Source organism: Suncus etruscus, chromosome 9 (genome assembly GCF_024139225.1).
Source record: "Suncus etruscus isolate mSunEtr1 chromosome 9, mSunEtr1.pri.cur, whole genome shotgun sequence".
In the NCBI taxonomy this organism is placed as follows: domain Eukaryota; kingdom Metazoa; phylum Chordata; class Mammalia; order Eulipotyphla; family Soricidae; genus Suncus; species Suncus etruscus.
In genome coordinates this window covers 19,305,668-19,319,887 of record NC_064856.1, presented here as the reverse complement: position 1 = coordinate 19,319,887, position 14,220 = coordinate 19,305,668, and the positions used below count along the sequence as shown (strand labels likewise).

General features: G+C 46.9%; 1 protein-coding gene and 1 non-coding gene across 2 annotated transcripts in view; one reads left to right on the top strand and one right to left on the bottom strand.

The window, feature by feature from the left end:
* Positions 1–560: 560 nt before the first annotated feature.
* The window catches only part of DHX35 (DEAH-box helicase 35), an 84,131-nt gene continuing 70,471 nt past the window's right edge, over positions 561–14,220 (bottom strand). Inside the window, 5 exon segments of the mRNA XM_049779454.1 lie at positions 561–1,587; positions 5,452–5,563; positions 9,007–9,078; positions 10,458–10,539; positions 12,805–12,934. Coding sequence (XP_049635411.1) covers positions 1,543–1,587; positions 5,452–5,563; positions 9,007–9,078; positions 10,458–10,539; positions 12,805–12,934 — 441 coding nt within the window. The 3' untranslated portion in view covers positions 561–1,542.
* Positions 5,279–5,385, top strand: LOC126019789 (U6 spliceosomal RNA). The gene has a single exon (XR_007499411.1). It is a non-coding gene; the product is annotated as a U6 spliceosomal RNA (small nuclear RNA).

The following is a 14,220-nucleotide window of genomic DNA, read 5'->3' as shown; positions in this document are numbered from 1 at the left end:
GGGCCAAAGCCCGGTCAGGATCTGCTGCTACAGACTCTGAGCATAGTCACTCTTCTTAGTCCTGCCTGACCAGGGGCATCCCCAGGGCAGAGCTTGGGAATCTGGGGCCAGGTGGCTGTAAAGAGGTGATGTGGTGACCGGGCACCTATGTGGGAACTGCCTTCTCACCCCACACAATGTGAATTTCACTCCCTTTTCTCCCTCCACCTCCAACAGCAACTTATTAGAACAGTCTTGGTCCTAACTGAGGCCTCAAAAATAAATATTTCTAGATGCAGAATATAGCTCAGTGGTAGAGAACTTGCCTCATGTAAGAAAGACCCCAAGAAGGAGTAGACATCAGTCTTTTGGGAACCGTGTTGCAACAACACCATAGGGTGGCAATAAGGTTCTGATGCCATTGGGACCTTTGTATGGGGCTTTCCAGGGCCATGTATCCCCGAAAGCTGCCATCAGCCACAGTGTCAGGCACCCAGGGTCAGGCCCTCCCCAGACCATCTGCAAACACAAACATAAGACTGTGTGCGGGAGGGAATATTTACTTCCGGTATAAAAGCTTTCTATTATTTACATGTTTTATAAAATGAAAATTAAAAATAACAGACACATTTGGTGCCTAAAGTGGCACATCCAAACAAATCAGTAGAAAAATAAATGTTCAAGCTATGTGGTTCTAAAGAAACATCACCGGAACAGAGCGGGAGAAATGCAAACATCATTGCAGCAAAGAGGCAGCTGGTGGGGGTGGCCATGAGGCAGCCCTGAGCCCTGTACCTGCTGGAAGGGCTGCCCCAGGGGCCATGAGAGTCCAAGCAAACACAGAAAAGGGGTCCTTGGGTCACGAGTCACGGTCCCAAGCTGCAGAAGCTTCACACCTCTGCACTGCTGTGGTATGTCCCACCTGGGGGCTGTGCTAAGAGCTGAGGGTGGTGGGGTCACCCTGGAGCTGAGCTGGTGCTCCAGGACTTGGTTGTGTCCTTGGAGAAAAAAGAAAGCTAAGCCACTTGTGAAAGAGAAAACTCATTATTGCTATCAGAGAAAAGAGCCCATGGGTTCTTTCTTGGGGTCCCCGATGCCTTCAAGAGAAATGAAGATGCAGGCAGAGGGAAAAGCCATACATTGGATTCTTATCTTCTGTGGACACACGAGAGCTCCCACCTGGCAACCACTTTCTGGGTCACTCTGCCTGGGCCTGCCAGCCTCACCTGGGTCCCCTGGTCCCAGCATGGCATGGTGCTCACATGGCTGGCACTCCCAATCACTCCCCACAGAGCTGGGCCAGGGAGAGGCCTGTGGGCAAGGGAGCAGCTGTGAGAGCAGAGAGCATGACTCCACCACTCCACTCTTCAGCCTGACATGCACAGACCCTCCTGGGACCCAGCGGGGTGGGATGGGAATAAAGGGTGAGGAGCCGCACTTCAGAGCTGACAAGTAGATGGAGCAGACGCAGGGCCACAGCAGCAGTGCCAGCACCGCCAGGGCCTGGACCACAGCAGAGCAGAGGAGACGCTGGCAAGCCCTGTGGCCACAGGCAGACTCTGATCACTGGTCCTGGATTTTGGCCCTCTTGGCTTTCAGGGACAGGTGCTAAGAGAGAAGAGAAAATATGGTGATTGGGGTTGAAAAGACAGAGAAATTTCAGCATAATTCCTACATATAATAGGCCAATTAAAATTCAGTTTAGGATGAACATCCCCCCATAACACACACACATTATCATTCTACCACTGGAAAACCCAGCAGCCCCCACCCACAGCCACTAACATCCTGGCAGGAAAATGGCCCAGTTCCTCCACCTCGCTCAAAAAAAAAGGGGGAGGGGGGACACTGATACCTCCTAATTAGCCCAGTCCTGACTGATACCTCTGTGATATTCTCAGAAAGTGGGGCTAGGAGGCCAGACTCCCCTTTACGAATGAACCACAACCTCTACAGCCTTCAACAGAAATAGCCAAGTTTCATGACAGACAACCTTATCAAACCGTCAAGTCACCTAATTTGTTTTATATCTATAAATCCTGGACAGAGATATCTCAATATTTTAAAGCAGTATCAGCCCAGTAGTATAACAGGAAATCTGACGGGAAAGTTATATAGAAATCTACCAAGCTCAATGAGCCTAAGCAGTGTCAACGAAGACACAGCTACCACCAACTATAGCCCAGTAAATTCTTAGATACTGACTTTATTAACACCATATAACAATCATTTCAGAATGGCCTGAATTAATCTATATTTTGATAATTCCATTTGCCTTTGTGTTGTAACAAATAATATGAAGTAAATTTGTTTGTGCCTACATGAAGGCAGGCTTTGGTGGTAGCTGTGAGACTGGGAACACTGTCAGAGGGGAAGTCACAGTGGTAGTGAGATTGGTGTTTGAACATTCAATGCCTGAAACAGATTTGTAAATTATGGTGTAATAACAAAAACTAGGCGGGGAGGAATCCCCCTTCCCAGCCCTTTTAGATGGCAGGGAAGGGTCTAGGAAAAAAACTGATTGTTACCACAAATGGACAAGTACAGAGCAGAAGTGGGGGCCACAGTTGCACCTGGCTCATGGTTCCTGGGAATTCAGCCCAGAGGACAGTGCCACAGTCAATCAAACTTGGGACAGGCAAAAGGAGCTTCTGAGAGACAAGACCCAGCAGGCCAGCAAGCCCCTCAATATGTGGGGGTGGAAGTCTCCAAGCACACACACAACTCAGGCCTCCAGGCCCTTCCTGAGCAACACTAGGAAGACAAAGGGGCAATGGAGAGCTTGTAAATGGGCTGAGCATAGGGCCTGGGGGGGGGGGGGGGGGGCGCGCCAGATTCAATCCCCAGCACAGCTGTGTGAGATCCAGAAACCCAAATGAAAGAAACAGACCAAAAAGAACAGATTCTACCAGTGTAAGTGGCAGTCAAGCTGTAACCTCACCTTCCTGCACAGAGAGTAACTTAAAAGGGCCAAGCTCCCATTCAAAAGACAAGCACACAGGGCAGGAAATCATGCAAAGGGCAGAGTAGCAGAGTGCACTAACTTGAGTGTCTCATACAGGACCTCAGCCTGACTTCACCATCCTATGCCGAGAACCCAATGGCTTGGGCATGCCACCCTCATGCCAGGGCTCTGCTCTGATGAACTCCACCACCGAACCACATCAAAGCAATGTCCCCACGCCACCTCCGATGCCTGAAATATTCAGTGGCCAAACCCCAGGGCCTCAGGCCCCTGATCCTGTCTGCTGCTGACAGACTAGTACACACTCAGAAACACACATGGTGCAAAAGAACCCCCCTCTCCACCCCTGCATGTCAACCAAGAAGCAGATTGAGTAGGATGGGGTCAGGACTGTGTGGCTGCAGGAAGTCCCTGCTTCTGTGAAACGACGAAGCTGTGGGCATCCTACACCAGCCAAGCAGGAAGTGTTGCACAGACCCCCTAGGGCAGGTGGGCAAGCTGGGAAACACAGAGTGGCAGAGAAGCCTCTGTGCTGGACAGCCAGCCCCCTCCCGCTCAGGCTGTGGGTCTGGCAGCTTCTGGGCCAGGCTTGCGCACACCTCCCTGCATTTACCTCAAGTGACCCTAACAGCTGAGGTCAGACACCCCCAGACTTGGCTGGGAAAAGGGAGATGATGTCACAATGCCAGAAGGACCATTTTTGGTATAATTTCAGGGAAGAATGTTGAGTTTATAAACACAGCTGAGTGTGGGCCTTCTCGGGCCTCTTAGAGGACACGTAGTAATGGAAAGTTCCAAAGGGGCCCAGAACAGAGGCAGGTAGAACAGTGGACCACAGACGGTCTGGGCCCACCACCTCCCATATTTGGAAAATGGCTGGAGCCTAAAGCCTCTCAAAGAAAGCTGACAGAAGTGTCTTTAGATTGCAGTGTTTGAGTACTGCTCAGGGAGGTAGAACTACCTCTCTCCCTGCCTTCAGCTAGAGTCTGACAACCATGTCACTCTCTTCTCTTCTCATGGGCCTTTTTCTAGTCAATTCTCTTGGTTTCTGTGTGAACTTGGTCCCCATAAAGGACAGTAATCTCTGACAGTGACAAAGTGGTGAGAGTGGGAAGATGCTTCCAGAATGCTGCTAGTGAGAGATAAGAATCCAATAGCCCCAGGTAGGCAGTGACAAACATAAACACTGCTCCTCCACCTGCCCATAGAAACTCAGGCCCAGGGCAGGCAAAGAGAACCAGGCAACCAGGTGAAGAACAGCCTGAGGCCAGGATCACTGTGAACAGCCTGCTGGTTTCAGTTCAGCTGGTTGTACTGTACCAGCACAGACCAGAAAGATACAGACATACAGACTTCTCTGGTCCTGATGAAGTAGCAGGTACTGGGCTTCCCTTCCAAGAGATATAAGATGGACAAAGCCTCTGAAACAACTATTTCCAAGGATTTCCAAATTGGGGTGGGTGGGAAGAGGGGGAAGAAAGGGAGAGAGAGGAGAGAGAAGAGAGAAAGAAAGGGAGAGGGCGAAAGAGGGAGAAGGGGAGAGAAAGAGAGAGGGAGAGGAGGAAGAAAGAGGTAGAGAGGGAGAGGGGGAAAAGAGAGAGAGGGAGAGAGAGAAAAAGAGAGATAGAGGGAGAGGGAGACACCAAACACACACTTAAAATGACCTGGATGATCCTTCCAGGACTCCTGGTATGAGCAAGGAGAAGTGCGTGCTGAACTGAGGCCATCATGTCTGGGCAGAGGAGAAAGAGCTGTGTTCAGGGCTGCTAAGGCAACTGGGAAATGCAGGGCAGTATTTATGGGCTTTGGTTTTGTGACCTATCTGTTTGTTGTGCAATAAATGGGTCAATTTTCATAAACATGAAAGAGAGAAAACTCTGCCCCTCTCTGTTCTCCCGCTTACCCCTGGCTCACTCCACAGGGCCTGCATGGAAAGCTGCTACAAGGGATGTCGGTGCTCAGCATCTCCAGCACCTATACCCTGCAGGGCTGACACCTGCCAGGCAGCCTCAGGAGAGAGCACACTTGTCTTTCCTCCTGAGCAGGGTCATCAGGGGCCAGGATCTGTGGGACAGGTCAGGAGGAGCAAGAGAGCAGAGGCACCAACTCTACACTGTTCGAACTTCTGAGTCAGAGGGACTCAATTTCAGGTGCACCGTGTTGACCAGGAGTGGATACTAGCTTGTGTGTAGATGTCCTCTATCAATGAATGGCGCAGTTCTTTTACACAGACAGAGACAGAGCAGCGGTCTCACCCCCTCTGCACAAAGGAGAGAGCATACTAAGAGCATTAAGTTGGAGAATACAGTTTTACTTAAAAGCATAAAGATGCGTGTGCTCGCTTCGGCAGCACCTATACTAAAATTGGAACGGTACAGAGAAGATTAGCATGGCCTCTGCGCAAGGATGACATGCAAATTCGTGACGTGTTCCATATTTAAAAAAAAAAAAAGCATAAAGACGCGGGTAACAGACAATGTTGGGGCACAGTGTCTGTGTGTTCCTACCGTTCCCTGTTGATAGAAGTGTGGAGCCAGCTCCAACAGCCAAGCAGACTCAATGGCGGTCACATCTCTCATGTAATACTTGGAGGTTTGTATGACTTCATTATAGAGTACCCTGAGGAGAACAGGAAAGAGATCGTGCGTCAGGTGCAGAATTAAGAGCCACAATCAGAATTGCAGGTCTTTCTCCTTCCCCTTCCCTAGGAAGCGATTCTGGGTGACAGGCACTATGCTAAACAAGTACACTTATGTTGCTCACTTAGGCTTCAGCACCTGAGTGGTAACAGCACATCCACTTTTCCAATGAAACTCTGATTTCTAGGACATTTCCATCAGTGGCACAGGAACTTTCAACAGAGCCTAACAATGTCACTAAAAAAAGACAAAACAGATGCATAGCCTTGCCTGACTCTAAAACAGGCAGGGAATGAACTGTCCAGAGATACAAGGGAACTTTCTAGAGTCTTGTTTTGTTTTTGTTTCTGGGTCCACATAGCAGCATTCAGGGCTTTCTCCTGCCTTTGTGGGCTCAGGAAACCATATGGGGTAACAGGGATCAAACCTGGGTCAGCCACATGCAAGGTAAGTGTCCTACCATCGTGCCATCTCTCTGGCCCACTGGAATCATTCTGATAGGAAAACTATCATTCTGAGTATAGGCTACATGAGAATACAGTTATCAATAATCTACTAGAGAAAGAGGGGAAAAGGCTTACCGAGGCTAATATCACTCATGTAAAAGCCTAGACTTTAGGGTTCACATACTAGATATACTAGATACAGAGATTAGCAATAATTCCCCCTCCCAACAAGAACTACCTCAGCACTTGGCACTGTTCCCCAGAACACAATGCCGGGTCAGATGCTGAAGGTGGAACCAGTGAAAGGGGAATGGGGAGCATCAAGGGCTTCCCCATCTCCCTTGATGACAAGAATTAGCTGCAGGGCTAGCTCTACCAGGCAATAAAACAGGAAAGATCAACATCTCTTCCCTTTTTTTGGTTTATGGTTTTTTGGGTCATGCCTGGCGGCACTCAGGGGTTACTCTTGACTCTGCACTCAGAAATCGCTCCTGGCAGGCACAAGATACCATAGGGGATGCCGGAATTCGAACCACCGTCTGTCCTGGGTCAGCTGCGTGCAAGGCAAATGCCCCACCGCTGTGGTATCTCTCCAGCTCCAACATCTCTTCCTTTTAAACATCTCCTAAATTTAATCAGCCATAAGTAAAACTGGTCTTGAACTGAGGTCTGGCTTCCCTCTTCAGATCCCGCAATAGAATAGTCCTATAAAGCCCTAAACTGACTAAGCCCCTCTCTCTTTCTCTCTCTCTCTTCTCGCTCTCCTCTCCCTGTCTCTCTCTCCCCTCTCCCCATCTCTCTGTCTCTCTCTCTCTCCCCTCTCCCTGTCTGTCTCTCTCTCTCTCCTCTCTCTGTCTCTCTCCCCCTTTCCCTGTTTCTATCTCTCTCTTCTCTACCTCTGTATCTGTCTCTCTCTCCTTCCCTGTTTCTCTCTCTGTCTCTCTCTCCTCTCTCTGTCTCTCTTCCCCCTCCCTGTCTCTCTGTCTCTCTTCCCCCCCTCCCTGTCTCTCTGTCTCTCTCTCCCCCTCCCTGTCTCTCCCCCTCCCCCCCTCTCTTTCTTTCTTTCTTGGTCTCAAGGGCCCATAGCTGCACTGCTTACAGGATCATGGCCGATTCATTTATCTATCAAGAAAGATCTCAAACTCTCCTCTCTACTAAGTTACTCAGAGGCTATTCAGCAGTTGCTGGACCTCAGCTTGTACCTCACACAGCAGGACCAAGCAGGACTAGAAACTGTACTTCTAATGAATCCCCAGTCAGGCCAGTCAGGGCCACACTTTAAAGACTAGTGCTCTAAGGTACACACAGGGCTTGTATACACTCCACCATAATCTGCCATTAGTGCCCTCCCTCTAGCCACTGCACCATAACCCCACCCTTTCTTCTCCAATATCTGATTAGAAACAAGTTGTTTTTAAAATGTTCAATCCAGGGGCTAGTGCAACAGTATTCAGTGATGGCTAACCTTTTTGAGCCCGAGTGCCCAAACCACTGCACAATGCCTGGTCCTCCCAATGGCCAGCCTGGCCCTGTTACCAGGTGAGCTGCAAAGCAGACACCGGCATACTCGCCTCCAGCCGAGCTGAACATCTTAATTGTGAACCCCTTCCCGAGTGTCAGCTGCAAGGCCTTCTCGTGCCACTGCTGGCACGTGTGCCATAGGTTCACCATCGAGGGTATAGATAGTAGGGCACTTGCCTTGCACTCAGTCAAACTAGGTTCAATGGTCCCCGAGCACTATCTGAAGTGATTCCTGACTGTGGAACCAGGATTAAATAAATTCTGAACATAATTGGTGTGACAGCCCCCAAAAATAAAATAAAATACTCAGATCTCATATGGTCCCCAAGCATGCCAGGAGCAATTTCTAAGTGCAGAGCCAGGAGTAACCCGAGTTCCGCCAGGTGTAGCCCAAAAACAAAAAAAATATTTTTTGTAAGATACAATATAAATCGATTACTAGAGGAAGGATCACATTTTTAAAAACAAAATACAAGCCTCAATTTTTTTTATTATCAATTAGGTAAATTTAATCTACCAAATGGCTAATTTGAGGCCAGAGACAAAGCAAAATGGACTGGAGTAAACAGACAGCATGCAAGGTTTTTTTGTGGGTTTTTTTTGGTTTTTTTTTTTTTTGGGTTTTTGGTTTTTGGGTCACACCCAGCAGTGCTCAGGGGTTACTCCTGGTTCTAGGCTCAGAAATTGCTCCTGGCAGGCTTGGGGGACCATATGGGATGCCAGGATTCGAACCACCACCCTTCTGCATGCAAGGCAACTGCCTTACCTCCATGCTATCTCTCTGGCCCCAGCATGCAAGTTTTGATCTTAGTTTGATTCCAGAATTTGGCCCCCCAACACTACCAGGAATGATACCCCCACCCCTAGCACAAGCACTGAGCTGTGAGTAGCTCCTGAATATTGCCAGCTACAAACCAAAATTCCAAACCAAAATCAAAAAGGGGTCTCTGTCTATTTTCAGAGCCCACTCACTCCTCCCCTTCATAAATAGCATCAGTGTCTCACCAATACTCTCTGCAAAGATTATAGCTTCTTTCTCTCTAGCTCTGCCTGTGACTGTGTTGGTCTACGTTCCCTACATGGGCCTTTCCACCCACACACTTCAGGTCCAAAGCAAGGCCATCCCCCAGCCCGCACTCCCATCCCACAAGGCTGGCTCTTATTCTCCTCAGGACTCACCAATCAAAGCTTTTTCTCCAACACACTAACTTTTGTGTTTCTGTTAGGACTGTAGGCTGGACCCCAAGCCATGTTTGCAAAGCTTCACCAAGCCCAAGTCAGCAGCCCCCAAATAGGATAAAACTGAGTGAGGAGTATCACCATTGGTAGAAGAGCTCTGAGGAAGCTGAAATTCTATGTTACATAGGCACAAATGGACAGGTGGCACTAGGAGGGGCCTCAGGAACCCTGAGCTGAATGAGTTCTAGCAAGGCCTGCAAAGTGAGGAGGGGCTTACCATCGAGGAGGCTTCTCGGCATAGAGGACAGAGGCTGGATGGATGTGTAATTCATGATCATCACGGATGGTCCTAGGGAAACAGAAGGGTGTGTCACTGACACATGTGCCACAAGACTCCCCACATATGCTCACTATAATAAAAAAAAAAAAGGCCAATGGGGCCATCACAGGGACCACACTGTCCTTCCATCTCTGCTATGGCTACCCCCTTGCTGCCTTCAGAAATGAAGACTAAACCACGCAGCCAGAACATACTGGCTATCTTCCATGGGTGTTCCTTCAGAACCATTTCTGGTTGCTAGAAATAAAAGGATTGTATCTACAAAGTGAAACAGCCAGGAGAAAGGGTCTTGGGGAAGTAACCATGGAGTTAGAGGTGAGGCAGGTAGCTCATTAGATGGCATTTCAAATTCCAACTCAATATGAGACCTAACAACCTGAGTAACTAATACATGGCTCTGAGTCTACAGACAGAAAGAGATTAAGAGTAGAGACCATGGATTGGCACTGTCCAAATCACAGTCAGGGAGTGTTTCTGTGGGTGCCTGAGACTTGGTGTATGAGAACAACATGGTTCAAATATCAAAGACACTAACCAGAGAAATTTGAATGCCAGGAGATTCTGCTAAGAAATGGTCTTGAGAAGAATGGGGGTCATCAAATAGATGACAAAATAAGGGTGTTTCATTTATGATAAAAATTTTCAACAATGGGGGCTGAAGCAATAGCACAGTGGGAAGGGTGTTTGACTTGCATGCAGTCAATCCAGTGTTTAATTCTCAGCATCTCAGATAGTCCTCTGAGACTGCCAGGAGTAATTTCTGAGCTTAGAACCAAAAGTAAACCCTGAGCGCCACCAGTGTGGCCAAAAAAAAAAAAAAAAAGGCAAAAAAATCTTAAAAGATGGGACTTGAAGGAACTTTACTTAATATAGTCAAATCATTTACCACACTCAATGGGGGAAAACCCCTTTCCTCTAAGATCTGGCACAAGACAAGGTTGTCCACTCTTACCATTTCTCGTCTATATATAGTACTAGTATTTACTATGGCAATTAGGCAAGAAAAATATATCGAAGATACACAGATAAGAAAGAAAGAAGTCTGGAGCCGGAGAGATAGCATGGAGGTAAGGCATTTGCCTTGCATGCAGAAAGACAGTGGTTCGAATCCCAGCATCCCACATGGTCCCCCGAGCCTGCCAGGGGCGATTTCTGAGCACAGAACCAGGAGTAGCCCCTGAGTGCTGCCGGGTGTGACCCAAAAACCAAAAAAAAAAAAAAAAGGAAGAAGTCAAGCTCTCACTGTTTCTCTCTCCTCTTTCCTCCTCCTCTCTCTCTCTCTCTTCCTCCTCTCCCTTCCTATTGTAAACCATAGTTTACAATTCTGTTACTGCAAGCTTTTTTAAGATTTCTGCTTTAGCAAGCAGCCTCATATAGTGCCAGGTTACCTGTAAGCTCCTGTTGAATGAAACCTTGCTGCATTGGCAAAGAATCCCGCCACGATGCACCTCAGAACAGGATCTGGATCACCTGTACAGGGCAGTAAACAGAAAGGAATAAGACCCCTGTCTACACTGGGCTGTGCTGGAACACAGAGGACCCAGACACAGGTTCACTGCAGACTGCTGTGAGTCCTCAACAGCCCAGTCCTCTGCTCTCCTGGGCTGGAGGCCTGCCTTGCCTGTCTCCCTCTCCTGCCCTACACTACATTCTTACCAGCAATGTCTTGGCAAAAAGGTACCTCGTCCCTTACTGCACATGTGTTTGATTACTACCTAATGTCTTCTTGGGTGAATTTTCTATTTTTTTTCTTTTGATCTGTCTATCAATTTGGAAACTAGTGCTCTTTGTTAATGCATTACATAGACTCATTCCGTAGTATTACAGCTTTTAGATTGTTTTCTCATGCTGCTAACAATATTTTCACTAGTTGCTTTTTTTTAATCTTGTAGTTTTAGATTTATATGTATTTTATCAAACCTCCGTGGTTTTCTCTATTGTTCCTGGGCATGAATAGGATCAGTCACGATCACATTTCTAACCATATTCTGATTCAAGATCCAGTCCCTTCTCTACAAGTGTCAATTGAAAATCTTCATGTAGAAGAAATCATGCATCTTATCAGAGCACTTTCATTTCTATAGGGGTGAAAATTGGTATTTAGGGAGAGTTAAGCTATGACGATGGCTACAGCCTTCAAAATCCAGCTCTATCTCACAAAATCTCGTTTCTTAGTATTGCACTTCTCACATCACAAAGATTCAAAGTTCAGGTAACTTTTCTCCTGGGTGGGGATGGGGGTATGAAACCCAGGTGAATAAACACAGATGCAGAAGTCAGAGTGTTAACTCTGTAAGGCCAAAGCAGCCTGTTAGCTTCTCCTCATTAGCTTCCCCTGGAAGTTTCTGGTTTCTCTCAAAAACAACTTCTAGCCCAGGTTCTAGGTCTAAATTCTTTCCTCTATAGTGAACTTACCCATGAAAATGCCCTGAACTCCAGCAGGAGTTCCACACCATTCACTTGACTCCAGTCCTCCTTGCCTCACTTGCGCTCTGCTTTCTATTCCCACTCATCGCAGTCACCACTTGAGGCCGAAATGGACAAACCAAAGGCATTCTTGCCTCCACATCCCGCCCTCTTTATAACTAGGGCAGTCACCAATGCTAGGTTGCCTGTTCCTTCAACCTCCAAGAACAGAACATCTTGTAGTACAGTATGTTTGTCTAACTGTAAGCTACAGAACCATTCTCTCCACTGCACCAACTCTGGGTAAGACCAGGTCTTCATCATTCTGTAATTGTATACAAAGTCAAAATAAGGTTTTGACATAAAACTGTCTAAGTTTGAGCTATAACTCCACTCAACTCTCACAGTGTAACTTTCAGCAAGTTCCTCTGTGTCTCTTAGCCTCCTCCTTCTCATCTCTAAAATGGACAGGACAGCAGCGTTTATTTCACTGCATCAGTGTGGAGCAGGAAGGGATCAATATAGGGCTACACTATGGATGCTGCCTGGCTTACCAGAGATACTCCAGAGATGTCCACAAGGACTTGCTGAGTGAAAGAACAGCAGTATTTGGCACAAGACAGTACTTATTTGACAACTATGGAATTTGCATCACGTAGGACTGAGTGTCTGCCTGGGCTGGGCAAATCTGGCCTGTTGGCCAGTCACCAACTGTGCAGCCCAGAACTTCACTGAATTTCTCAGGACCTTACAGTAGCAAAGACCCTAGTCCCCCTCCACCTCACAGAGCAGGAGATGAGCAGGACAACAGTGGGAGGAGCCCTGGCACACTCTCTGGTGTGTTTTCAATCCCCAGGAGTCAATGTTGTTGACAAGAGTCCAGGTCTGATGTAATATTTCTGATTAATCCAAGGGGCTGCCAGGATGAACACTAAAATGCTAGCACAGATCCTGTTTGGTTAAGACCTGGGTTTCACAAATAAGTATAATTTATTTGTAACAAGCATGAACAATACCCACTTAAAGGTATTATGTCTGGCAAATCCTACATGGGAAATTTATTATATAAAGGGCACCAAAGCAGATGTTCACTATTCCTAAGTGTTTTCAGGGGCTACTGGAATAGCAAATATTTTTTAAAGAAAGGAGAACCCTCAGAATCAAAAATTATGTGGGAGGGGGATAGAGGTGGAGAAATACTCTCCTTTCCCAGATTGCTTTTCACCAGTGTAGGAAATGCCAGCAGGGCAGCTAGTAGGGGGAGAGCCTGGGAGAGCAGGAGCACACTTGAAGGCTGGCAATGCAAGGGCCAATGTAAGCAGTGCTCACCTTCGCTGGAGTTCTTGGGTACCTGGAACTTGATGAGAAGCTTCTTTAGTTGTTCTCGCACAGTCGAAGCTCGGACTAGACCCTTGTAATTCAAGAAATGTTCCTGACACCACTGTGAGCTCTTATTGTGCTATGGAAGACCCAGACAGGGGAGGATAAGGAGATAAGTTACAGGTGCTAGATGCCCCCCGCCAGGGAGCAGATCTCCCCACTTCCACTCCTCCCTAACAGGCCCCATAAGCCCCAAAACTCTCCAGGTGAACTCAGCACACTCTACACAAACACACAAGTGTCACCTCACTACAGAGAGTCCTACAAAGAGTCTACAAAGAGGCCTTCCAAAACTTAAGCACCCGCATGAGAGGCAGGCTAGTAGAAAGAACAGCTTCTCTGAAGCCCTACACCAGCCAACTTCCCTTCTGCAGAGCCTGAGTGAGTTGATCACCTTGTTTAACTACTGGCAACCAATTTCACACTTACCAACTTAGAAATTATTATTTGTCTCCACTACATGATTTTTTTCTAGCAATAATGCTTCAACATTTCTTTCCACATCCCCTTCTCCCTTTCCACATCCTAATTTTCCTATGGTGTGGTGTCAGAGATTAAACCAAGGAATTGGACATGAACTTTATGTCCTATATTAAGTTATTACTATATGAATAACCTCTAAAGTCATATTCTAAGTCAGGAAGTAAAGTGTGCTAAGTAATAAAATTTAAATTAGAGGCCATTGATCAGACAGCAAGTAGGGCACTTGCCTCACATTTGGCTGACTCAGGTTCAATCCTTGGCGTCCCATATGGTCCTCTGAACTTCACCAGAAGTAGCCCTGAGGGCAAAGCCAGGAGTTAAGTACTGGGCACTGCAGTTGTGGCCCAAAAACAAAACCAAAATGAAAAAAAGAAAGAAAATATAAATCATAGCAGATTTTCCAAAAAGAGAATAGAATAATAGTGCCATTCTACAGGCAGAGGAAAGTTCTCATTGGAGAATGCACTGTTTGTAAAATGAATTTTTACCTACTTAACCCATAATTAATAATCTCAACAATACATTTGTCTGGTTTTTATGAAACATCTCCCTCAAATCAGTTAGACATTTGTTCTCTCCTAAGAAAAGATTTAGAAAATGAATGTGAGGCATTGAAAAATCTAAAATATCTAATTTTCCCCTTCTATCATTTCCTTTATAGGAGGTTTCTTTTTCCATTGTTTCCATTATCTCTAGATCTATTTGCTATTTTTTTGTTTTGTTTTGTTTTTTGATTTTTGGGCCACAAATGGTGACACTCAGGGATTACTCCCAGCTCTGCACTCAGAAATCGCTCCTGGACTGGGGGAGGGGGGCACATAGGAGGCCAGAGATTGAACCTGGAATGGTCCTAGGTGGGCAGCGTGCAAGGCAAATGCCCTA